The sequence below is a fragment of the Schistocerca cancellata genome, chromosome 1 (genome assembly GCF_023864275.1).
Source record: "Schistocerca cancellata isolate TAMUIC-IGC-003103 chromosome 1, iqSchCanc2.1, whole genome shotgun sequence".
NCBI classification, from domain to species: domain Eukaryota; kingdom Metazoa; phylum Arthropoda; class Insecta; order Orthoptera; family Acrididae; genus Schistocerca; species Schistocerca cancellata.
Genome location: NC_064626.1, coordinates 880630071 through 880656905, shown reverse-complemented (window position 1 = coordinate 880656905; position 26835 = coordinate 880630071). Strand labels below are relative to the sequence as shown.

At 38.2% G+C, this 26835-nt stretch overlaps 1 protein-coding gene across 1 annotated transcript in view; it reads left to right on the top strand.

The window, feature by feature from the left end:
• LOC126110888 (beta-glucuronidase-like) overlaps nucleotides 1-26835 on the top strand; it is a 138044-nt gene that overhangs the window by 36062 nt on the left and 75147 nt on the right. Inside the window, exon 3 of the mRNA XM_049915002.1 lies at nucleotides 25431-25597. Coding sequence (XP_049770959.1) covers nucleotides 25431-25597 — 167 coding nt within the window. The remainder of the gene's footprint in view (nucleotides 1-25430; nucleotides 25598-26835) is intronic.

The window sequence follows — 26835 nt, the reverse complement described above, 5'->3', positions numbered from 1 at the left end:
GATTGTCAAAACACACTTGACTGAGTTATCATAAGCTCACTTCTATTACAAACTGTCAAAAGGAAAACACACTTAGTGATAAAATATATAAAAGTGGAAAGTACATCGACAGTACAGTAGAATAAATGTTAAAAGTCATTTGTGATCACCTGAGTGCATGGTAGTAAGGTAAACATTCATGTCCATTGTTGCTTTTGTTGTGGTCTTCAGTCCAGTGACTAATTTCCAACAGCTCTCCATGCTACTCTATCCTGTGCAAGCATCTTCATCTCCGAATAACTACCATATTCATCCCTTGGTCTTCCTGTATCATTTTTAGCCACCACACTTTCCTCCGATACTAAATTGGTGATACAGTGATGTCACAGAACGTTTTACTTAAGTTGTGCCACAGATATCTTCCCTCCCAACTCTGTTCAGTACCTCCTCATTAGTTACATGGTCCAGCGATTTGACCTTTGGCATTCTTCTGTAGCACCATCCTTCAAGAGCCTCTAATGTCTTCTAGGTTTTTCAGAAATACTTTATTTTATGTCCTTTGTATCTCGGCCATCATCAGTTATTTTACTGCCCAAATAGCAAACTCATCTGCTACTTTTAGTGCCTCATTTCCTAATATAATTTCCTCAGCATCACCCATTTTAAATTCATTCCTTTGAAGATGCTGTCTATTCCATTCAACTCCTCTTCCTAGTTATCTGCAGTCTCTGACAAAATTACATTACATTGGCAAACCTCAAAAGTTTTATTTCTTCTCTCTGAAATTTAATTCTTGCACCAAATTTTTCTTTGGTTTCCTTTATTGGTTGCTCAAGGTATAGATTGAATAACAGTGGGGATATGCTACAATCCTGTCTCTCTCCCTTCTCAACCAGTTCCTCCCTTTCATGCCCCTCCACTCTTACAATTGCTGTCTGCTTTCTGTACAACCTGTAAATAGCCTTTCGCTCCCTGTATTCTAACTCTGCTAACTTCACAATTTCAAAGAGAGTATTCCAGTCAACATTGTCAAAAGCTTTCTCTAAGTCTACAAATGCTATGAATGTAGCTTTCATATTTCTTAACCCATCTTCTAAAACAAGTTGTATAGTCAGTATTTCCTCACATGTTCATACATTTCTCACAGATCCAATGCAGTCTTCCCCACAGCCAGCTTCTGCCAGTTTTTCCATTCTTTTGTAAAGAATGCATGTCAGTATTTTGCCTTTTACCAAAGAGGATACCATCAGCGTTTAAACATATAGTAGTGATTCATGCCCTCGTGAAAAATTACGGTTTTAATTTCACCTTGCATTAGTACAAGCACAGCTAGGCCATTTTGATAGATGTTACAAGGCCAGATCAGTCAATTATATAGATTGTAATTATTGAAAAGGCTGCAGCCCCTCTTGAGGAACCACACATTTGTCTCGCCTCTCAACAGATACCACTATGTTATGGTTGCACCCATGGTATGGCTGTCTGTATCACTGAGGTATGCAAGCCACATCACCATAGCGAGGCCCATGGTTCATGGGGGAGGGGTCTATGTCCATTACATTTTGGGAATAAAATTTATGTCGTGTTTCTTTCCTGAATTGTCCCAGGTCTTTTTCTAAATTTTTTAAAATTCCCAATAACTAATAAAAATTAAATGTATGCCCTAAGCAATGTAATTCACTAAGTACTAAGCTATCAAAGCAATGGAACAAACAATGAGGTGACAAAAGTCATGGGACAGTAATACGCACTCACACAGCTGGCAGTAGTATCGTGTACACAAGGTATAAAAGGACAGGGCCTTGATGGAACTGTTATTTGTACTCAGGTGATTCAAATCAAAATGTGTCCAATGTAATTATAGCCACATGACAGGAATTAACAGACTCTAAATGTGGTGTGGTAGTAGGAGCTAGACACATGGGACATTCAGTTTCAGACATCTTGCAGAATTCAGTATTCTGAGATCCACAGTGTAAAGATTGTGCCAAGACTACCAAATTTCAGGCATTACCTCTCACCACAGACAATGCAGAGGCTGACAGCCTTCACTTAAGGGCAGAGAGCAGCAGTGCTTGAATAGAGTTGTCAGTGCTGATAGACAAGCAACACTCTGAAATAAATGCAGAAATCAATATGGGATATATGACAAGCTTATTCATTAGGACAGTGTGGTGAAATTTGGTATTAATGGGCTATTGCAGCAGGCGATCAATGTGAGGGCTCTTGCTAACAAAACAACATTGCCTCCAGCACCTCTTCTGAGCTCGTGACCATATCGGTCAAACCCTAGATGACTGGAAAACCATAGCCTGGTTAGATGAGTCCCAATTTCAGTCAATGAGAGCTGATGGTAGGGTTCAAGTGTGTCACAGACCCAATGAAGTCATGGACCCAAGTTGTCAACAAGGAATTTTTATGGATGACAATGTACCAAGTCATCAAGTCTCAGTTGTTCACAATTGAATTGAAGAACATTCTGGACAATTGAAGTTAATTATTTGGCCACCCTGATCATCTGACAGGAATCTCATCGAATATTTATGGGACATGACTGAGAGATCAGTTTGTGCAGAAAATTCTGCACTGGCAAGACTTTTGCAATTATGGATGGCTATAGAGACATCATAGCTCAATATTTCTGCAAGGTATTTCCAATGACTTGTTGAGTCCATAGCACATCAATTTTCTGCACTATGCCAGATGAAAGGAGGTCCAACATGATATTAGGAGGTATCCCATGACTCTTGTCATAATAGCCCAGTCAGCAAAGATCAAAAAATGTCATCTGGGGAAAAATATTGATGTACTCACAAACTTTTGTACAGGAGTAGGTGGGAGTGTCACAAACAACATTCTAAAAATTCTGACCAGTGGGTTGTGAGCATGGATAGATGGTGTGTGCAAATGTCACTTTTTTGTGTTTTTCTTGACTGTCTCAAAAACTGTAGCTTCTAGCAAAAATAATTCTTAGTACAAAATTAAAATACATTAAATTTTCTACAAAAACAGGTCCCATCCATTTTCTCTGTAAGACAGAGTTTCTGCATTGCAGTGATGGCAAAATTGCAGATTATTAAAAACAGTATTTAAATGATATAAAATTAACATTTATTGTTAAGTGTAGTGAGTTAAGAACAAATATTATATATGTATACCACATCTAAATACAACCCAATGATACTAGGGTATAAACTGTGGTCTGGGATTGTAACAGGGTGGAAAGTTGGGGATAGAAGTGTGAGGGAAGGTAGATCACCAAATTGTGGTCGCATACTTCCCTCCTTCATAGATGTGTAAAATAAAGAGTGAGCAGGTGATTCCCAATGCTCTCTACAGCACTATGTCACAAAAAGCAGCTACAGGGTTCTCACGAGTGTTTTAACAATACATTTAATACAGATATGAGTTGCTAACAATACAAAAACAAGATAAGCATATGGACAGATTCTATGTAAATCTGTGTACACTATTTGGCACTGCTACAGGGGAAATTGATTCTTAGTCATCCTCTATGGCAGTCATAGCTTTCTTCTGGGACAGGTGACTTGTTCCACCATGACATTGCTTGCTTTTCTGTTTATAGACAGATTATATTTCCCCAATATTTCCTGTCCAGTTCTCCTATGTAAGTAGACAAAATAACTTCACTGAGATTGTGTTTATAGTGGAGTTATTTTCAATTTATTAAGTGAGTACTTATTTGCAGTTGTTAAGTGAGCTTTTATGTCAAATACATTGCTATAAAGAATGGTTGAGAAGTGCCTAATTAGTAAGTGTGATGTTGTTCAGTGACACATGTAACACTGGCAGGAAAGGGATCAGATTGTTAAATGTGGCATATTGCTCCTGTCTGTCATTGACAGCATATTGTAAAGTCACGTAACAATGTTGTAGTCACTTGGTGGTGAATTAATTAATGACCAGAAACTTACTGTACTTCTCTCCCATTAATAGTGTTACCAGTAGACTTCATAAACCTTTCCATTCAGGAACTGCTGGCACTCACAGAGTAGACGGCACTGAGTGGAACTACTTACCATGTCTTCAACATTTCACTAACCCAAGCTAGTGTATTCAGGTTATGAAAAAACATTGCACCCCTTCCTTCAGAAGTACCAACAGTTAACTAAATTTCTTCAAAGACTCTTTCCAGTAACATAAATGATTGTGTTTACCAACGAGACCACATCTCATATGAAAATTTCTTCATTGATGATTTTATATCTTATTTAGATGGAATTATATTCACATTTCTGCTGCATTTATATATGATATTCATTTAGTCTGCCTAGTTGAGAAGGGGCTGTCTTTTAATTTTACAGTAAATTGTCTTCAGCATGTAAGGGGTTTTTTTTCCCTAATGCAAATAGCTGATCAACTTGATAAAATTTAGTCAACCACAGATATTCTTTAACAGTTATGTTGTGTAACATTAAAATATATCACTTTCAACTACTTTATATTTAGATGTCAATCAATAAGTGGCAAGAAATTGCAAGAATTATTACAGTTCTAAATTTCCACATTCACTTTAACATCAAACTTCTCTTCAATCTAAAATGATAATTGGGAAGTCTCACAGATATGTATGCAAGGTGAAGTCTGTGTGAAGATATCAATTACTTGAATGACAGCCAAGATCAGATCTGAAGTCAAGTAATCAAACAAAACTATTCTCCTCATTGTTCAGAATTCATCACTTTAGAAAAAGTTAATGTTTTCAGTGACATAACAGTACCCAAACCTAATTTAGGTACTTTTCACAATTTGGAAGCAACTTTTTCAGTGTTCAGTTGTGCATGAATTCACAAAATTGTCTTGTTCATTAATAACTTCAAAATTGGTTGCAGTAGTCACCACCAGATTATAGTAGATCCATCCTTCCAGTATAGCGTCAGTCAGATCCTTTTACAGATTATCTTGGAAGAAGTCCAAATTCAGTAACTTCATTATAGTTCAGCATTACAATTACTATGCTAATCATTAGATGCAGTTGACCCACATGTAGTTAACATTCAGTTTTTTTTTTTTTCTTCTAATAATTTCCGGGTATGCAGCCGGATCCCGTCGACATTCTGCCACGATATTTCGGCCCAGAGACGTCCGGCCATCATCAGGTGAGTACACAACTACTGAAGAGCCCAGGTGCAGTCGCGGTATTTATGCCGAATCTCGCGCAGAATGTCGACGGGATCCGGCTGCATACCCGGAAATTATTAGAAGAAGAAATACGCCGGGAAAATTTCAGAAGTCACAACATTCAGTTTATTTTACAAACATTGATGACTTACAATGGTCACACAAGCCCAAGACATTACATAGAATTGATACAGTTTCATATATTCATTACAAACATTAATTTTTAACATTGTACAAAGGTGATGCTGACAATGCCAATCTGATGTTCTCACCACCGTGGACCATCAGCACTCTCATCATTAGTGACCTGCACTGCCGATTTGCTGTATTGGTGGAACACCAATGGAATGTCTGCCAGGATCTCCTCCATGCAACATGAAACAGGCACAAAACACCAACATTTCAGTATACTCATCATATAAATGAATTTACATAATTAAAGCATATAATGTTATGGATTACCTGATGCCACTCAAACATAAAATAAGGACAGTGCTGCTTACTAAATCTGGAGCACCGCAGGTGTCAATATGTCTGATGGAATGGTACTGATCATCTTTACACACAGAAAAGTAATCTTCTGTAATGCATTGCTTGACTTGTGATGAAATATCTAGAGCTCCACAATACCTAGGTGGCTTACTTATGTTACAGATGGAGCCAGTTTAAGGCTCTGGGCTTCCTCAGTCTTTGGGAGAGCTATTGTTGGGGTGGTGCATTTGGTACCCTCAAGTTGTGAAAACTATTCCAGCCATTGATAGTGGAAACAATGAAATCAACACTCTAAAATATATATTCACAGCATGTTACACTTGTGGAAGGCTCTTCAGTGTAGTAGACAGCTGCAGCTGTTGAGCTTTTTTCCATAACATCTCATTTAACAACTGCAAAGAAGTAATCATTTAATGAACTGAATATAGTTCCACAGTACAAATACAAGTCAGTAAAGTACTTTGTCTACTCACATAAGAGAATTGGATAGGAAATGCTGAAGTATATAATATGTCTCTAAACTGAAAAGTGAGCAGCACTCACATTTGATGAAGTTGCCTTTCCTGGAGGAATGCTACAGCTGCCATACAGGATGAATAATAATCAATTTGCCTCTAGCATTGTGAAACAATGTGCAGAGAGGAAAGCAGATTTTGTACATATGCATTTCTTGTGTTCATATTATTAATAATTCATATCAATATTCCATGCAGCATTAACACACTCTGTGGAAATTAGACACCCCCAGGCCTCTCTGCACACTGCTTTGCCAGTGATGCATAATGCAAACTATTGAAGGACCATTATAACTTTGTGAAACACCCTGCAGTGCTTTTTGTGATGCAGTACTGCACAAAGAATGGAGCACTGCCTACTCACTCTTCTTTTTGCAGGCCTATGAAGGAGAGGAGCACATGATCACAACCCAGTGACCTACCTTCCCTCCTGCTTCTAACCTCCATCTCTACCTTTCCACCTTATTACATCCCCAGACCACAATTATCCCTTAATATCGTTTTACTGCAGGTAGATGTGTTACAACATTTACTATTTGTTCTTAACTCACATTATTTAACAATATAAATTAATTTTATACCATTAAAACAATATTTCTAATAATCGGCATTTTTTCCATCACCTGCAATATGGAAACTATTAGTCCTGCAGGAAAAATCAGTAGGATCTTTTTGTAGGAAATTTAATGTAGTTTAATTTTGTACTGGGAAACAGTTTTGCTAGAAGTCACAATTTTTGAGATAGTCAAGAAAAACTCACACACCACTTATCAGGATTTTTAGTATGACATTCATTACACTCCCCACTACCATTGTACAAAAATTTGCATCTACACATATTTGTCCCATCATTTACCTTTGTCAACTGGACTATAGTAACTTTTTAGTACAACTCAGATTCCAGCAGCTTTTCTCAGCTTCCTTTCTAACTAACCAGATTAAATTTAGCCAGCACAAGTGTGATTAACATGAAGCAGTATAGTGACAGTTTACTGTTAATACAGCACACAGATAAAGTTTCTGCAATTTTATCAATGTACACTTTGAGTCACTCCACATACTTGAATGTTCTTCTTCTTGATGGGATCTACAGAACATTAAGAATGTAGAAATACAAAGTTGTCCATTGCTATTGTCATTATTTTCACTTCCTAAACCATGTTCGCTTATTCTTGAGAGCTTCCCCATCTCCACCTTTACATACAGGCACTATCTTACTTCTTTTTAGGTGTTCAGGGAATATTCATTCTTCCATAGCTGAATTCTCAATAAATGTCAGTGATCACATCAACCCTGCTTAATTATCATAGTAAATATATTATCTAGTCACTCAGATTATGCGATATTATTGTTATTTGTGTTTAATTTGCTGGGAACATGAAAAGACATCCAGTCAGACAGGGGATGATATTTTTCCTATACATTTGCTAGGATTTATGGACTTGTCTACTATCTCAACATAATGCTGATTAAGAAGATAACTGATTTCATTTGGATCTCTGAATTATTTTCCTTCTGTCTTCAGTAATAAGTTATCACTGTCTGCCCTACTTATGAGTGATTCAAGGATTTTATACAAAGAAGGGCAGTACAAATGGTCACAAGTATGTTTGACACTTGGGGCAGCATCATGAAATTGCTGAAAAACCTAAACTGCAACACTCTTCAAGGATCTTGAAACTTTCAGCACAGAACAGGAGCATGTAGAGGAACTACGGCTCAAGTTTAAAAGAATAGTTGACCATGCACTAGACAGATTATCCCCAGTAACAAAGTTAGCAATTTGAAGGAGGGGCGGGGGGGGGGGGGGGAGGCAGCTCTCCATGGTACACAGTCACCGTAAAGAAATTTCTAAAGAAACAGAGACCACTGCACAATAAGTGTAAAACTACGAATACGGCTATACAAAGAGAGAAACTAAAAGAAATGTATCCGGCTGTTGAGAGAGCAATGCATGAAGCCTTCAATGAGTACTGTAGCAGAGTACTGTCAAACGATTTTTCACCAAACCCAAAGAAATTCCATTCACATGTAAAGGCTGTTAGTGGCACCAAAGTTAGTGTCCAGTCAATCATGAATGAGACAAGAACTGAAACTGAGAGTAGCAAAGCAAATCCTGAAATGCTTAACTCCATTTGCAAATGTTCCTTTACAAACAAAAACCAGGAGAATTGTTCCAGTTTAATACATGTACCACTTAAAAGTTGATGAAATATAGTGAGATGGCAAAAGTCATAGGATACTGATATGCACATATACAGAGGGCAGTGATGACATGTACACAAGGTATAAAAGGGCTGTGTATTGGTGGAGCTGTCATTTTTACTCATGTGACTCGTGTGAAAATGTTTCCAATGTGATTATCGCCACTCAGTGGGAATTAACAGACTTAGAATATGGAATGGTAGTTGGAGCTAGACACAGGAGACATTCCATTTTGGAAATCTTTAGGGAATTCAGTATTCTGAGATCCACAGTGTCAAGAGTGTACTGAGAATAGCAAATTTCAGGTATTACTTCTCAAAATGGACAATGCAGTGGCCGACAGCCTTCACTTAATGACTAAGAGCAGCAGCATTTGTGTACAGTCATCAGTGCTAACAGATAAGCAACACTGCATAAAATAACTGCAGAAATCAATGTGGGACACAAATGAATGTATCCGTATGGACAGTGCAGTGAAATGTGGCATTAATGGGTATGGTAGCAGATGACCCACATGGATGCCTTTTCTAACAGCATAACATCACCCACAGCACCTTTGAAGGGGTTGTGACAATATTGCTTGGACCCTAGATGACTGGAAAACCATGGCTGGTCAGACGAGTCCCGATTTCAGTTGGTAAGAGCTGATGGCAGGGTTTGAGTGTAATGCAGACTCCATGTAGCCATGGAACCAAGTTGTCAACATGGCACTATACAAGCTGGTGGTGGCTCCATAATGGTGTGGTGTGCGTTTTCATGGAATGGACTGGATTCCAATCATTGATTGGAAATTGTTATGTTCAGATACTTGGAGACCATTTGCAGCCATTCATGGACTTCATGTTCACAAACTATGATGTCATGTCACTGGCCCAGAATTGTTCATCATGGTTTGAGGAACATACTGGTCAATTCAGCAAACATAAAACTTCCTGGCAGATTAAAACTGTGTGCTGGACTGAGACTTGAAATCGGGACCTTTGCCTTTCGCAGGCAAGTGGTGTGAAGACGGGTCATGAATGGTGCTTGGGTAGCTCAGTTGATAGAGTACTTGCCCACAAAAGGCAAAGGTCCTGAGTTCAAATCTCGGTCCGACACACAGTTTTAATCTGCCAGGAAGTTTCATATCAGCACACACTCTGCTGCAGAGTGAAAATCTCATTCTGGAATTCAGCGAATAATTTAGCTACCCAGATCACCCAACATGAATACCATCGAACATTAATGGGATGTAATAGAGAGATCAGTTCGTGCACAACATCCTACACCAGCAACACTTTCACAGTTACGGCCTATGGATGGCTATAGGGGCAGCACGGCTCAGTATTTGTGCAGGGGCTTCCAGCGACTTGTTGAGTCCATGCTATGTTGATTTGCTGCACTATGGTGGGCAAAAGGAGATCTGACACGAGGATAGCAGGTATCCCATGAATTGGTCACCTCAGTGTAAGTATTAGTGTCAGTTGTGTTGGCAAACAGCTGAAATCATTAAAATTGAACAAAGCTCCAAGATACAATGAACTTCCTGTCAGATTACATAGTGAATTTGTAGCTGAATTAGCCTTATCTTTTAAGTACAGTCTATCACAGATCGCTTGAACAAAAACAGTGCCCAATAGTTGGAAGAAAGCACAAGTCATGTCCATTTAAAAGAAGAACTCACATTTACAAATGTGAGATACTGAAAGCTTTGTATCAAGGCAGTCAGATAGACGCAGTATTGTCTGATTTCTGATTAGCATTTGACTCAGTACCATATATACGCTTATTGTCAAAAGTACCATCATATGGGGTATCAAGTGTAATTGGTGACTGGATTGAGGATTTTTTGGTAGGGAGGCTGTATCATGTCATTTTGGATGGAGAGTCATTGTCAGATGCAGAAGTGACTCCACATGTGCCTCAGGGAAGTGTGCTGGGACCCTTCCTGTCCATGTTGTATATTAATGGCCTTGCAGACAACGTTAATAGAAATCTCAGAGTTTTTGTGTATGATGCAGTTATCTGTAATGAAATAGTGTCTGAGAGAAGCTGCTTAAATATTAATTCAGATCTTGATAAGATTTTTGAGTAGTGCAAATATTGTCAACTTGCTTTAAATGTCCAGAAATGTAAAACTGTGCACTTACCAAAATGAAAATATAATGTTCTATAAATATAATATCATTGAGTCATAATTAGAATCTGTAAACTCACGCTAATACCTGGGTGTGGGAGAGTGCTATTTTTCTCAAGTGTGTGAGATCTATATCAAATAGGACTAACAGGGGATGTTGAACATATACAGAGAACAGCAGCATGAATGGTTGTAATTTTTTTTACACATGGGAGAGTGTAACAGAAATACTGAAGAAACTGAGTTGGCAGACTCTTGAAGATAGACATAAACTACACCCAGAAAGCCTACTTATAAAGATTCAGGAACTGGCTTAAATGATGACTCCAGGAACATACTGCAACTTTCTATGTATTGCTCACTTAGGGATTGTGATGAGGAGATTAGATTACTTACAGCAGGGCTTCACAACATACGTGCTCGCGGAGCAAGCTGTGAGCAGCAATGCGCGAGTAGAGGTGGCAAAAAATAACGTAACTGATAGAAATAACCGGTTACTGAGAAGTAACGGTTACTGCGATAACCGTTCCTCTGATTCTGGCAGTTATTTCAATAACTGTTTAGTGTCAACAGTGCCTCGCGCCATCTGTTGACCGAAGATCGTACTGCGCATTTGGAAGGCGTTCTATAGACCATGGGAATAACTGTGAGACTGCGCGCCATCTGTTGATAAGAACTGTATACTATTTCGTGGGCCTTCGTTACTTTTAGCATAAACAATTAAATAAAGTTAATGTCCGAGCCGTGGCTGATAGGAGCTGCAGTACTGGCATTAACAAGTACGGTCGTTCACTTAAGCCACCGCCTTACGTGTTAATTTAGCTTGGACGGGTAGTAGAAGGAAAGTTACTTAGGAATTCGAGCGACTATGGAAATAACTGTCAGAGACCGGTATTCTCCTCTGGCAGTTATCGTTATTGGCTCGTAGTTCTAGTTCTCTGGTAGTTATCGGGCTACCACCACAGATAACCTGGAAGCTGGTAACGGAATAACTGTGTGTCTAGACGTTCCTGACTCGGTGACTCCAGTTAAAGGTCGTAGTTCCAGGTGATATTTCCAGAGAGGATAGTAACTGGAGCGAACAAATATTTTCGTACTGCTACGGAAATAGCCGCTGGCCATCGCGAATGACAAATAACATGTCAGAAAATATAACATAATACAGTGGAAATTAATAATTATTATCCTCATCATTTGTCAGGAGATTGTCAAAATATGTGAATATATCACAGTAATTGCTAATATTTACAGAATTGGTACACTGACAGAATAAAACACAGTTACGTACTATTAATAAATTTATCGTACACAGAATACCCGATCTTAACTGTTGCAACCAAGTGCTGTCAAAACTGAAATATAGCAGAATTTTTACCTAAGCTGGTCTATCAGTCTCTGTTACGATATTCATCTACAGAGTAGAAGGAGGGGTCGATGGAAGCGTCTGATTCCACCCGTCTGCTTCGACGTAAAGGTGTTGTGGTGTGTGAATGTCATTACGGCACGGTGTTCATGAGTTGGTTTGTGTGTGTGTGTGGTGGGGGGGGCTGTCGATCTAGGTTGCAGTGCCGGAATTTGCTGGTGGTAACTAATTCTTTTTTTTTTTTTTTTCTAGCTGTGATGTTTTGTGTATTTATGATGTATTGAATGTGATTTAATTTATGTAGGGATGATTGATTTGTAGACTTTTGGGATTGTGGTTTTATTTTTCGCAGTTGTAGGTGTTGGTTTTTTGGCATCAGTAGCTGTGGTGGATCTATATAGGTCACCGGAAATGACCGATTCCCATTTTCATAGTTGTGTGTGTTGATGTTTTAGTATCGTCATCTGAGGTTGACCTATATAGGTCAAGGGAAATAGTCTGATTCCAATTTTCTTACTTTTAGTTGTGGGTATTGGTGTTTTGGTATGGTCACCTATAGTTGACCTATATTGTTCAAGGGAAGTGTCCGGTCCCTGCAGATTTTTGTTGGTGTAGCAGAATGCTGTAATTTTTTTTTCTTTTTGTTCTTCATTTTGTGTTTTGGGATCATGGTGTGTTTTTTTTACTAGCTTGTCCTCACCCTAAAACCCCCAACTTCCCGCAGTTGTCCCATTGGTTTGATTGTATTTTTGGTGGGAAATGTTATTGTATTATTTATATGTATCTTCCTGTTTGTTGCCATGTGTATGTAGTGACGTCATAGACACACTTAAAATAGCCATTTCCGGCATGTTGACGACGGGTGGAATCAGACACTTCTGTATCAAATAGTCTTTCAAACACACTGTAAACCGTGCCTTATCTGAAACCAAGTTTTTAATGGTTGCTGACTTGCTGGCAGTTTTGAAAATGCATGTTCCTGAATATTGGACCCCTTTTGGACCAAGGTAAGTAATTTTAGGTCTTTATGTAGATTGCTGTTCCCATTTCTAGTACTGATATTATGTATTAAGCTATTGGTTGGAAATACTTGTAACAAATTTCATAAAGGAATAAATATATTAGGAAGCAGTGGTTAGAATACAAAGTTCCTTGAACAGGTTCCTACATGATGTTCTTGAATTGATACCACAAACGATTTTTATTACACGCTTTTACATGCGAAAAACTTTTGCTACGTTTGATAAGTTCCCACAGAATATGCTTCCTTATGAAATAACAGAATGAAAAAATGTGGTATGCCCTTCCCAACTGAATTTATTATCGAGTTGTAGTCCCAGAAATGTAACACTGTCAACCTTTTCGATCTGCATGTCTTCATATGTTATAAACATGCTGTCGCTGGAGAAATCGAGCAGTTTGCAAATCTGACATAAAACTTGGATTAACGTACTCACACTTTCCCCAATAGGACTAGCTTTTACAGCACAGGAGTAAACGAATCTGTCACATTACGTATATTTTTTGTTGTATTATAAGGCTGTACACTTTATTCTATTATGTGAGCAGCACAAGAAATTATGCTTCGAATTTAACTTACAGTACTCAGTTTACATATTACTTCATACTTAAAAATGCACGTTGTTAACATTTTACTTAGACAGTGCTTTGGCGAAGTTCCGCGTACTTTCTGTCGCAGCTGCGAAGATAATATTTCTAATAGCGACCGATAACCTACAAACATATAATATGAAACACTAATAATCGTTCTAACATCAACTAAAATGTACCCGGAGTTAATAAGCTAAGGTTATGACACGATTCATACGACATTCCTGCTATTTCACACTACTCGCAGTTATACTGATAACTAAACAGATGGATTCCGGAATCATTCCAACTATGTCGTTATTTAACTGTCGGAGTTATCGGTATTCGCTAGCGAAAAATAACTTGGCAGTTATTAATAACGGTTAACGATAACGGTTATCAAAGAATAACTGGAACTGTGATAACGGTTACTCCAGAATAACCGTTTGGCCCACCTCTACTGCAAAACTGTGCACTTACCAAAATGAAAATATAATGTTCTATAAATATAATATCATTGAGTCATAATTAGAATCTGTAAACTCACGCTAATACCTGGGTGTGGGAGAGTGCTATTTTTCTCAAGTGTGTGAGATCTATATCAAATAGGACTAACAGGGGATGTTGAACATATACAGAGAACAGCAGCATGAATGGTTGTAATTTTTTTTACACATGGGAGAGTGTAACAGAAATACTGAAGAAACTGAGTTGGCAGACTCTTGAAGATAGACATAAACTACACCCAGAAAGCCTACTTATAAAGATTCAGGAACTGGCTTAAATGATGACTCCAGGAACATACTGCAACTTTCTATGTATTGCTCACTTAGGGATTGTGATGAGGAGATTAGATTACTTACAGCAGGGCTTCACAACATACGTGCTCGCGGAGCAAGCTGTGAGCAGCAATGCGCGAGTATGCAGCAGCGTGAGTACGCTACCCCCACTACCGGACCAGAGTGGAGGGTGGGGAGAGTCACGTGGGGCACACAACAGCTGCCGCCAGTCAGTGTTGCCAATTTGTCGCTAGAGATTGCGACTTTTGCCTTCGTCTTAGTGACAAAAAAAAAAACTTTTTAGCGACGAAAATTATTTAGCGACTTATCTGGCGGCTTTTGGAGTTTTGACGACTTTGGAAGTACAAATCAAAAATATTTTGGGCCAGTATTTTCACTAACAAAACTAAGATTTTAACTATAGAATGGGTACTACACTGACTTTGTTCTAGATTTACTAAGTTAAATTAAGTTCTTAGCAGATCATGTAGCACTGTTCGGCATTTAGTAAACTTGAATGTGGGAATTGCCTACAGAGTAAGAAAACCTTGACTATAGAACAATTCATTATTCATTACCCACTAGCCTGTTATCGTCGATAGCGTATCGATCTATAATTCTTCAACTTTAGAACTCCCTTTATTTTCCGAATTGACAAAAAACATCCGTAATATTAAGTATAATAAAATACATTTCTGTTCAGCAACCTCTAATTTTTCGAAATGTTAACTCGCAGTCAAATTATTACCACATGCACAGTGGTAACGCAAGAACAATTCGGTGGGGGTATCTCAGACATTATTACGTTTTAAACAGTGAACAATAGGACTGATATCGAGTTACCGAGTGAGTAGATTGTTTCACAACCTCTAGTTCGCCTGAATTTTAATGTATTTTCAGTGATTATAAATTGGTGAAACTTATGTTGTGGTGGCTTACATAATGGATTTACTGCAGAAGCAGAAGCAGCACGCTCAAAAATATCGGGATGCATGGGAAGCAGAACCTGAATTCAATGAGTGGCTGAAACCAGTCGTTGGAGACTTGTCCAAGGCAAGATGAGTGGCTGAAACCAGTCGTTGGAGACTTGTCCAAGGCAAGATGCCAAGTATGTGCAACAGAGTTTTATGCTAAATTGTGTGATATTAGAAAGCATTCGAAAACTATTAAGCATAAACAAAAAATTGATTTAAAAAAAAAAAACACACAAACCACCTTACTTGTGAAAATTGTTCCGAAAACTACAGTTAGAATAGCAAGCAGAGCGGAAGGCACCCTTTCTTTATTTATTGCCGAACATTGTTCTATTTTAGCTGTAGATCATTTAGGATCATAAAAGGTAAACAACCATACCATTAGATCAGCATTTCTCAAACTCGCTGTTGTAGAAACTGCAGATGCAAGAAATCTGGCTGCTGTTCTTGTGAATTCTTTGAAAGATCTCAAACTTCCAATCGCTAATATGGTAGGAATTGGCACAGATAATTCTTCTGCAACGGTTGGAATAAACAATGGGATTTTCGAAAAACTCAAGAGAGAATACGGTTTGAAGCATTTGGTATTGATCCGTTGCATTTGTAACTCTCTTCAGCTTGCAGTTTCCCACGCCTCAGTGAATACCATACCTGGAAACATAGAGTTTCTTGTACAGGAAACCTACAATTGGTTCTCCATTTCACCCAAAAGACAAGAGGAATATAAAAAGGTTTATGAGACAATAAATTGCGGAAAACAGCCACTAAAAATTTTGAAGGTCTGTGCAACACGTTGGCTTTCAATTGAACCAGCAATACGAAGAATTCTGGAGAAGTGGGAAGAACTAAAGCTACATTTTTCACTTTGCCATGGTTCAAGGCAATTGTTACACTGCCGATCTTTTGTACAAGATGTATTGTGACGACTCAAATCATCTTTACATGTTTTACCTTAAACATGCTTTAAAAGACGTACAAATAGCAATAAAAGCTTTGGAAGGAGAAGACAATGGCCCCACTAAATTATTAGATACACTTGTATTTCTCATGCAGTCACTCGGACAAAACATAGTTATTCCAACTGTTGATTTGTTGACAACACCAGTTCCAAGCGAATGTATGGACGCAAATCCGAACCGTGGCTTTATGTTTGAACAGATATTGTCTGAGTCAAGTTTGCCTGAAGAAAATAAAGTTTATTTGAAGAAGACATGCATTCAGTTTAGTCTGGAACTCATAAAAGAAATTCAACAAAGACTGCCAAGTAATGTTACGATCCTGAAAAAAATGTCAACGCTGAATGTTGAAGAAACACTAAAAGTGAATAAAAATAATGCTGTAGCGGATGTAGCCAAAGAATTGGGTATTAGTGGCGATTTCATAGACGGTATACTGCAAGATTGGCGTAATATCAACTTCATAAGTGGAATAACACTACTAACATGTTCGACTTTGGAGTGAGGTTTTGCAGTATAAAAATGCCGCAGGGGAGAATCCTTTTTCTTTGATTTCACAGCTAGCAATGACTGGTCTATGCCCACCGCATTCAAATGCAGAAGTGGAAAGAATATTCAGTTCTATGAACATTATAAAAACTAAACAACATAACAGATTATCATTAAAAACAATTAATGCTTTGATCATATTGAGACACCAGCTGAAGAAACAAAATAAAGATTGTGCATCTTTTGACATACTGTCAGACGTATTGGAGCTTATTGGAACGAACAAAATTTACTCTTTTGCGACAAAACCAGTCGAACTGCAACTTCATCTTTTGAGTGACGTTCAACCCTCTACATCAACTACAGTTCTATCAGAGCATGAAACAGAAGAGTTATTCGATCTTCTGAGTGACGACGATGAATAGCTCACATACCGTTATGTATATATTTTGTAACCTAATATGAGTTCTTGCTTTCTTTTGTTACAAATATAGTTGTATATTTCTAGTATATTTGACTACTGCGATTGAAACAACAATTTATGTGTTGCGTCAGTTATGATAACATGTATAATTAAACGTTAGCGTATTTTATATGTATGCTGTTGCAAGCGATGCGTCATTTAATTAAGACAATATAGCAATTACGTACGAGACAATTTTTATTAATATTTTATTAGCCTCCCCCCCCCTCCCCCACTGGCTTATTGAACCATTCACAGCACGAAATTTTCAGTACACTCTTAGTAAAATCAGTTTTAGCGACTTTCTAACGACTTTTGATATTTAATCTAGCGACTCGGGATTTTTAGAGTTGGCAACACTGCCGCCAGTCAATGTAAATCCGCGGCTACCTGCTGGGGTATCACTCACGAGTTATTACTGCGACAAATGAAACAAATAAAGGAGATTGTACACGTGCCACATAATTTTATTAGCTTAGTGTATGCCTCTACATTCGTATTAATTTGTGAACTGTTACACAAGAAAAGGTGTCACTGAAGTGTGGGATTCTCGGTTATCTTGTGCTTTTTGCCCTTTACAATTGCGCCTATGTTCAGAGTAATTGTTCTTGTGCATTGTAAGCGCAACGTGCAGTTTAAATTTCGATCAGGCAATGCGTTTCTCAGGCGCGTCTTCTTACATTTCATTGCAGAGAACAGTTGTTCACAAACATACGTGGAACCGAACATTGATATTATTCTAGCCGCCAGTTTGTGCAAACGAGGAAATCTATCCTGAGGGAAGTGTCTGTAGAATTCCAAAATGTTTTTCTTGTTCTGAAATTTGTCTCTGTATTCTCTGTCACACGGCAGGTCAATAATTTCTAGTTGCAGCTCAGGACGAATCTCTTCAATATTCGCTGAATATGGAAAGGAGAACAGATCAAAATCACTGTCTAGTGCTGTTAGATCTTGAAAGCGTTGATCAAATTCTTCCTTAAGGGCAACTAAACTATGTGAATAACGTTCACAGTCTTTGTGAACATCTTGCATGGATGATAATTTAGGAAAATGAGCTAGATTTCCTGTTTCCAGCATACTCACCCAAAGTGTCAATTTCATTTTAAAAGCTCGTATTCAATCTATGAAATGAGTAATTAGCAGATCTTTACCTTGTAGTGAAATGTTCAAGGCATTCAGATGGCTAGTTAAGTTATTTATTTCCATGAACATATTTATCTCACCTAATAGGCAAAAAAATCGATTTAATAATTCGCCACGACTAAGCCAGCGGACCTCGCTGTAATAAGGCAGGCTACCATACTGGCTTTCTACATCCTCAAGAAAGCTTTTCAATTGTCTGTGTTCTGTCCCATGCTTCCTTTATAATTGGTTGTACGAATAACAACACTCATCACATTTTCTAGTGTGATACTCTTTGCACATAAGTTTTCCTGGTGGATCACACAGTGAACACCCCTTATTTCATTCGGCACGGTCAGTTTTTGCGTTTTCTCCTTCAACAGCGCAATGAAACCTGATTTTTTCCCTGTCATCGCTGGCGCACCGTCTGTAGACACTGAAACTAAAGAATTCCACGACAATCCTATATTTTCAACACTTTCTTCAACACTACTTCAAATATCACCTCCGGTTATAGTGTGCTTCATGGCTACTACATCGAGGAGCTCCTCCCTCACCTGAAGATCTCTATTAACATCTCTAATAAATATGGCAAGCTGCGCTGTTCCAGTAATATCAACACTTTCGTCCAGAGCTAGAGAATACGCCATAAAATCTTTACAGATATTTGCAAGCTGGCTCTGGACGTCGTCTTCCATGTCCCGTATGCGTCGCATAATGGTCATGTTAGATAATGGCACAATTCGAAACTGTTCAACTTGAGATGGACACAAATGTTCCGCTGCAACTACCAAACATTCTTTTATTAAATCGCCATCAGTGAAGGGGCGCAGGGATTTTGCTAAAAGCAAAGCAATTTTGTAACTCACTCTGAGAGCTGCCTCAGTTGATTTTTCTTCGTCGTCCAGATCTTCTTCAGATGCTTCCTTTTAAGTTTAATAACTTCCTGTGCACGATGTGGTCCATCACATTTTCCACTTCCGTAGTCTTTCGCGTGGTACGACATATAATGTCGCTGCGAATTAAATTTCCTAAAAGAATTCAGCGTTTTGTGACGTACTAAACATTTTGCAACACCATCTTTTTCTGTAAACAGATACATTTCCTCCCAATGGGGGTTGAACTGCGAAAGCATGGTTGGGCTTACACAACGGCGACTTGGCATGATTCTTAACCAGCGAAGTGACTGTTAGAGCTGATCTTAGTACTTTAAACGTTACACAGTCGGCGCGAATTCAGTAGGCACGCTGCGGCCCTATTCAAACGTGCGCGCGCATTCCCCCTCCCTCCCTACTCCGCGACCTTGCACCTGCTCGCGAGCACGTGCCTGAGCAGACGTGAGTACTCGCGCTCAAAACCGGCCAGTTGTTAAGCCCTGACTTATAGCATGCTTAGATGCCCTTAAATGGTCATTTTTCCTGTGCTCCATATGTGAATGGAAAGGGGAGAAGTCCTAATAATTGGTATAATGGGACATACCCTCTGCATGCCCTTCAGTGGTTTGAAGAGTATAGATGTAGACAGATGTCAACCATGCCACAAAAGCCTACCAACAATGTTTCAAAAACCAGTATTAAGTGAGAAATCAAGGAATATACCACTGCCTCTTACATGTGGCATGACTCCTACAGGGACTGCAGTGATAAGTAGACCGCGGATTTTAGGTAAAAATCTATGTTGTTCCTGAGTTCCTATTTGCATAAAAATTTGTGCTTATGCGTTTCATGACTATTTACACTTAATAGCGTTAATTCTATAGGACCTAAAAAAGCCTATTTCGACGTTAGTGCCTATTTTTGCCTATTTCGGCTTTAATATCCTAAAAAGTGCCTATTTCATCATATAAGACAGTGGCTCCAAGTTTTTCCACGCAATACGACAGATGGAAAATATATTTTCTGCCCAGCGTGCAGCAAGGAGGCTAGTTGATATGCGCTCATGCTTCGTATTTGCCTAACACTTCGGTCTCTTTTTATTTTTGTATATCGCTATCCCTGTTAATACCAAATACTCTTTATAGGTGTTTTATTATTCTTATGTAAAAAATAGATCACGAATCTTTAGGTTAAAACCTATTTTTTTCCTAAGCTCCAATTTGCATATAAGTTGGTAGTTAAGCGTTTCGTGACTAACTAAACTGAATACCGTTAGTTCTATTGGACCTAAAATTGCGTATTTCGACGTCGACGCCTAATGTTGCCTATTTCGGCACCTAAATCCTAAAAAGTACCTATTCCGTTAATCTGACATAGAGTTCTTGTGTTTTCAAAGATTAGAAGAAGGAAGTAAACTTAGGGCTTTACGTCTCGTCGAAGGCGAAGGTCGTTAGAGACTGTTTACAAATACTTTGCTTGCCTTACTACCAACAGCACTCGGCACGGTTGAATGGTCATCCATCCAAGTACGCGCCGAGCGCAACAGTGCTTAACTTCGGTAAGCGAATGGCAACCGGTCAAAGATTTGAGTTACACATTAGAATCGAACGTGAGAGTACTAAATGTTATATTTGAAAATATTTCGTTCGTAGGATTCTGGCTAGCTGTGTATTTTTGCAAAGAAATGGTTTCATAGGCCTTAAGCTGAGCACGGATTAAAAAATCACAATGTTAATCGTAGACGCCCTCTGTAGCTAAATTACTGCCCTTCGCGCATTTTCTCGCTGCTATCTACAGGTAGTCCTATCAAACTACTCTGTTTCGTGAAAGGTATTATACGTGAATTTTCCGGTTCCAAAAATAATTTGCCAGTAGTGAGATGTTTTCATCTGAAGCACCGGTAGATTCCATTCGCTTGTTCAGAAGGGGCAGCCATCTGTCAGGTGACATATGTCCAGCAACGAGTACGTACTTCCCCTCCCGCTTTCATGCAACGCAGTAAAAGAAAAAAAAAGCAAGTCATCGTTCACTTTTTCAGATGGTTCAGATGGCTCTGAGCACTATGGGACTCAACATCTTAGGTCATAAGTCCCCTAGAACTTAGAACTAATTAAACCTAACTAACCTAAGGACATCACACACACCCATGCCCGAGGCAGGATTCGAACCTGCGACCGCAGCAGTCCCGAACACTTTTTCCCAACGAAAACAAATCAGTACATTGTGTAGTGACCGACGTGTTAAATGTTACTGACGTTCTAAGTGCAAAATAAATTCTAGCTTCTGTGTGAGAATACTACGCCATGCCGAAAAGAGCTAGTTCAAAGTCTACTTATATAAGGCAGTGGCTGCAAGATTTTCTGCATTATACAACAAATGGGAAAATTATTTTCTGCCAAGCATGCAACTAGGAGGTTAGTTGATGTTTTTCTGAGACATCTTATTTTCCTGTCACTTAGGATTCTTTTTTATCGCTATCCATTAGTAATACGAAATACTCTTTATATGCGATTCTAAATTGCATTTCCCTTTTCTCTCGTATTAGGTTTCGAGTGTTAAGAAATCTCACTTAACTCAGCATGCAGATGGAATCGCACATAAAGCTAATGTTGAACGAAAGTCAAAATTGAAGCAAACTCTTTTAACCAATAACTCTGGTGAATCCTCCGAAAAAAAAACAAGTTCTGCAGTGCTTTGTGTCATGCACTTGTGGCAGCAAACATCCCCTTTCGGAAACTAGAAAACCCTATTTTCAGAGGTTTTCTTGAGCAGTACTGCCATCAGTCTATTCCTGCAGAGTCAACTTTACGTAAGAATTATGTGGATTCAGCTTACAATGCTGCATTGCACAGAATCCGAGAAGATGTTGGATAATCTTGTATATGGATTTCTGTGGATGAACTACTGACAGTCTTGGCCGTTACATTGCAAACCTGATTATTGGCAAGCTAGATCCAGATGCTCCATCCAGGGCTCATTTGATTACTCAAAACAGCTTGCAAAAACTAACCAACAAACAATAGCACAGTTTGTGAACAATGGGCTTAAGGTGCTGTACCCAAACGGAGTGGATGAGAATAAGGTGCTTCTGGCCATCACTGATGCTGCTGCATATATGATAGAAACGTACTATTAAAAGTGTTCTACCCACTTATGCTGCACGTAACTTGTGTAGTGCATGGGATCAACCGCATAGCAGAGCAAGTAAGGCTACAATTTCCTAAAGTAAATAAAGTAATATCTATGGTGAAGAAAATTTTTGTTAAGGCACCATCAAGAATACAGGCATTGAAAGAACAGCTTCCAGATGTCCAATTGCCGCCAGAGCCTGTTGTCACCCACTGGGGCACGTGGCTGATAGCAGCAGAATACTATAGTACGCATCTCTCAACTGTCCAGAAGGCGGTTTAAAATATACCGGAGGAGCAATGGAGTTACTCAAAGATTCTTCTTTAAAACGGGACTTATCTTACATTAGGGCCCACTACACATTTATGGCAAGAATAATTTCACAATTGGAAGGCTCAGGGAGATCTATCTACGACAATATTTCTTTGCTTGAAGAAGTCAAAATGAAAATTGAAGCGCCAGGTGAAGTAGGGGAAAAAGTACGGGCAAAAATGCAAACGGTTTTGCAGAAGAACACTGGCCTGAAGGAGTTGTGTGCAGCTGCCGACATACTTAGTGGAAAATCCAGCACTCCTGACTGAAGCATTCCTGTCCAACATGAGCCGAAAATGAAGGACGCCCCTGCCACATCTGTTTATGTAAAACATTCTTTTTCAGCGTATAAATAGATTCTGACTGTCAAGCGCCACAGTTTTTCACTAGAAAACCTAGAAAAGATTTTGGTTATTTATTGTGAAGCCAACTATGGTCAGAATGTGTGAAAAAACGAATTTATTAATTAAACCATTGCCACATCTTTTTTACGGAGATATTTATCTTGCAGGAACTAAAAAAATTTGGAGTTATGTTCAACATTAATGTTGTAGATTGCTGTGCTCTGTAACGGTGTAAATATTCATTCTCCTTGTTTTAATGACTAAAAAGATGTTCATACTGTGAACACTGCGTATTTTAATTTATTTTTATTTTCTTTGCATCATTTTTATTGGAGCCTATTTCAGGTTTTATATAGCCTAAATGAACTACTGAAAGAGCCTATTTTAGGTGCCTAAAACACACTTTTTTACGACCTAAAAATCCGTGGTCTAGTGATAAGATAGGCTAATTACAGCACACGCAGAGGCACTTCAGCAGGCATTCGTTTTATACTCCATACATAAATGAATAGGCAAGAAACCTTAATACATGGTGAAATCAGACGTACTCTTTGCTATGTGTTACACAGTAGTTTGAAGAGTAAAGATGTAATATAGATCTAGATCAAAAGGCGGAAAGCTAACAGCACAGTTTCAAAACACATGACTATAATAGCAAAGTAGATGCACAGCTTTAGATCTGTTTCAGCACCACGGAAAACTACATCTAGATCTGGGTTCCATCTAATCAGTGATAATACCTAGTCACATGTGGCTGGCCTGCTAGGTGAGTGCCTGCAAAATGAGGACACCATGCATATAGAAAGGCCAGTTCACCATAAATGAATGTGTTTGGTATGCACTGGACCAGTGGATTAAAATTCAGACATTGGCATAATTGACCATAACCGACATCCAGCAGGCACTTGTCCTGCAGTAGAATAGATTTCTGAACACCATGTAGAATTTCTCAGTCCATAGCATGGGAAAACACTCTGCATATCACACTACCGTGTAACAGGATCACACCGTGCAATAATGTTGTCTGTGCCAGTGGCAGAGGTACATCACACACAGTAAGTCCCACCCCTATCCAGTTTTTTAGTGTATCTCATATCCACATCACAATGCCACATATCACAATTTTAACATGGTGTATTTAGTGCAAACATTATTACTATGCCTTGTGCAATGTCATGAATCACTGATATTTCTCTAATTATGAATATCAGGACATACATCTTGATATATCTTAAGTCCAATGATTAGCTAGTGATATTATTAGATGCATAAATTATATTTCTCAATAAAATCAAAATCTTTAAAAGTCTAGTAAATGTTCAACATTAAGGAAGTTGCTAAAATCTACATACAATACATGTGTTATGATTTTATTCACATATTTAATCCAAATGAAACAATAACCTCTTAATAGTGCATAGTACTTGTGATATAATTTTTCATAAGCTCAGATTTTCTTACATGTGATGATACCATATAAAGTCCGAGAAGAAACTGTCACTATAATTAAATATTGATTGGTTATGTTCTAGGACTGCTAAGAAATTGTTATTTGAGTAAGTGACACTTCCTAAGTGTTTAAACTAATCCACCATTGTATTTAAAAGCTGAAATATATAAATTTTCAAATAAATTTTACTTACTTACTCGAAGAGTCCATTACCACAGCAACATATTTTCGCCATCTCTCCCTGTCTTGGGCTATTTCCTTCCATTGACCTTCAATACCTAGGTTTTTCAAATCAGCCTTCACATTGTCCTCCCATCTACACCTCGGTCTCCCCACAGGACGTTTTCCTTCTAGGTTACCAGTACCCTGCGTGCTGCCCTGTCCTCGTCCATTCGAGCTACGTGACCCGCCCATCGCAGCCTACGTGATTTAATAATACTGATTATGTCAGGGCTTGAATAGAGTTCGTGAACCTCTTCATTATGCAGTTTTCGCCACTTTCTGCTAATGTCATCCCTTTTTGCTCCGAAAATTTTCCTCAAAATTTTGTTTTAAAATACTCGAAACGGCTTTTCATTTTGCACAGTGAGAGACCAAGTCTCACACTCATACAGCATAACTGGTAGAATAATAGTTTTGTATATTCTAATCTTTAAATTCCTAGACAATATCCGTGATGAAAGTAATCTATTCAGTGAGAAGTAGCACACATTTCCCGCCCGTAATCTCTTCTTCAGTTTGGATTCATTCTCATGTCTCGAAGTGATGTCCACTCCTAGATACTTAAATGTGTTCACTTTTTCAAACTGCATGTCTCCAACTCTTAACATTTCCTGATCTACTGCTGTTGGCATTCTAGTAGTAACCAGGTATTTAGTTTTGTCTTCACTTATCCTTAGACCTACATCTTCACTAACCTTGATTAACGCATTCGCATTTGCTGTTACAGATTCTTTGCTATCGCTAGTGATGTTTAGATCATCTGCATATCCTAATATCTTAATATTTCCATTTAACTCCACACCCTCAGAATTATCTGCTGCCATTCATACAATATATTCTAGGCAATAAATTTTACTTGCAGTTATTAAGTAATTGTCAGAGTATATATTTGTATTTTTCTCTTTTCATGTAGTGGGTGAATGGCAACAAGGTGATGGAACATGATATTGGCCATCTACCATTCCAATCTGAAGTCACATCTGTCATTATCTATGGAGGAAACAATCTAGTTACAGTTGCAGTGAGCAATTTGCTTAATAATGTAACTATTCCACAAGGCTCATTTACAACACTGGAGACGTAAGTACACAAGCCTGTAAAAATAAATAGAACATTATCTTCAGTCAAAACTCACATTTAATTTATATTTAAATGGCAACTACACACATTAAATGATTCCTTCTGTTCTGTATATTTCATCATAGATATGAATTTTCAAGAACTTTCTGCATCTACACACATACTTCACAAGCCACTGTATAATGCATAGCAAACGGTACCCCATACCACTACTATTAATTTCCTTTCCTGCACCGCTTGCAGATAGAGTGACGGAAAAATGACAGTTTATATGTCTCCATATGAGTCATCATTTCTTGAATCTTATCCTAATTTGTCCTTACACAGACTTTATGTTGACGGCAGTAAGATTGTTCTTCAGTCAACTTCAAATGCTAGTTCTCTAAATTTTCTCAGTTGTCTTCCCTCCAGTGATTTCAATTTGAGTTCTTGAAGCATCTCCATAACATGTGCATGTTGTTTGAACCTACCAGTAACAATTCTAAAAGTATAAAGCATAACTCTGAGCAAATAGGCTACATTATCACAGAGACTTATCTGTAACAAGCTATTTCATTATGGTGTATTAACAGTCAGCTAGAACAAAACTGCTGTATCCTGTTTGTGCTTACACATAAAGTAGTATAAATGAATGTAACATTGTTTCTGGGGAAAAAGAGAAAAAACTGCTGCTTCATTAGCTATTTGAAACAGCTGCTGATTATCTGTTACAAATAGTTAAATATTTAGAAGAACAAAACACACACACACACGCCGTATGGCACCACCATACAAAAACATATGCTTATTTGAATGCAATTTTGTGTCAAAATTTCAAAGCTGTCAGTGAGAATCTTAGAGAGAGTTAATATTTTAAACAAATGAACACATGCATCTACATAAATAAATATGTAATTGTTCATTTGTTAAAATCTTAAATCTCCAAAATCTGAATTTGTAATAACAATTAACAATGATTGGTGTCAGAGAGAATGAGGAATAGTAGATGGATAGAGGGTTGGATGGAAATGAACACAGAAAGTGGAAAAGAGGAGATGGACAGAGACAAGAGGGAGAAGGAGATTAGGTTGTATATCCAGTTCCTATTCATATTACAAATGTGTGTTTTCTCTTTTATTTCTTTTAGATTTAACCATACTAAGCCATAGCAACACATGGCCATGAACAACTAGTAAGTGTATGAAAAATGAAGACAATTACTGTACAAAAATAAAATTCCAGTTTAAGATTCTTTATTT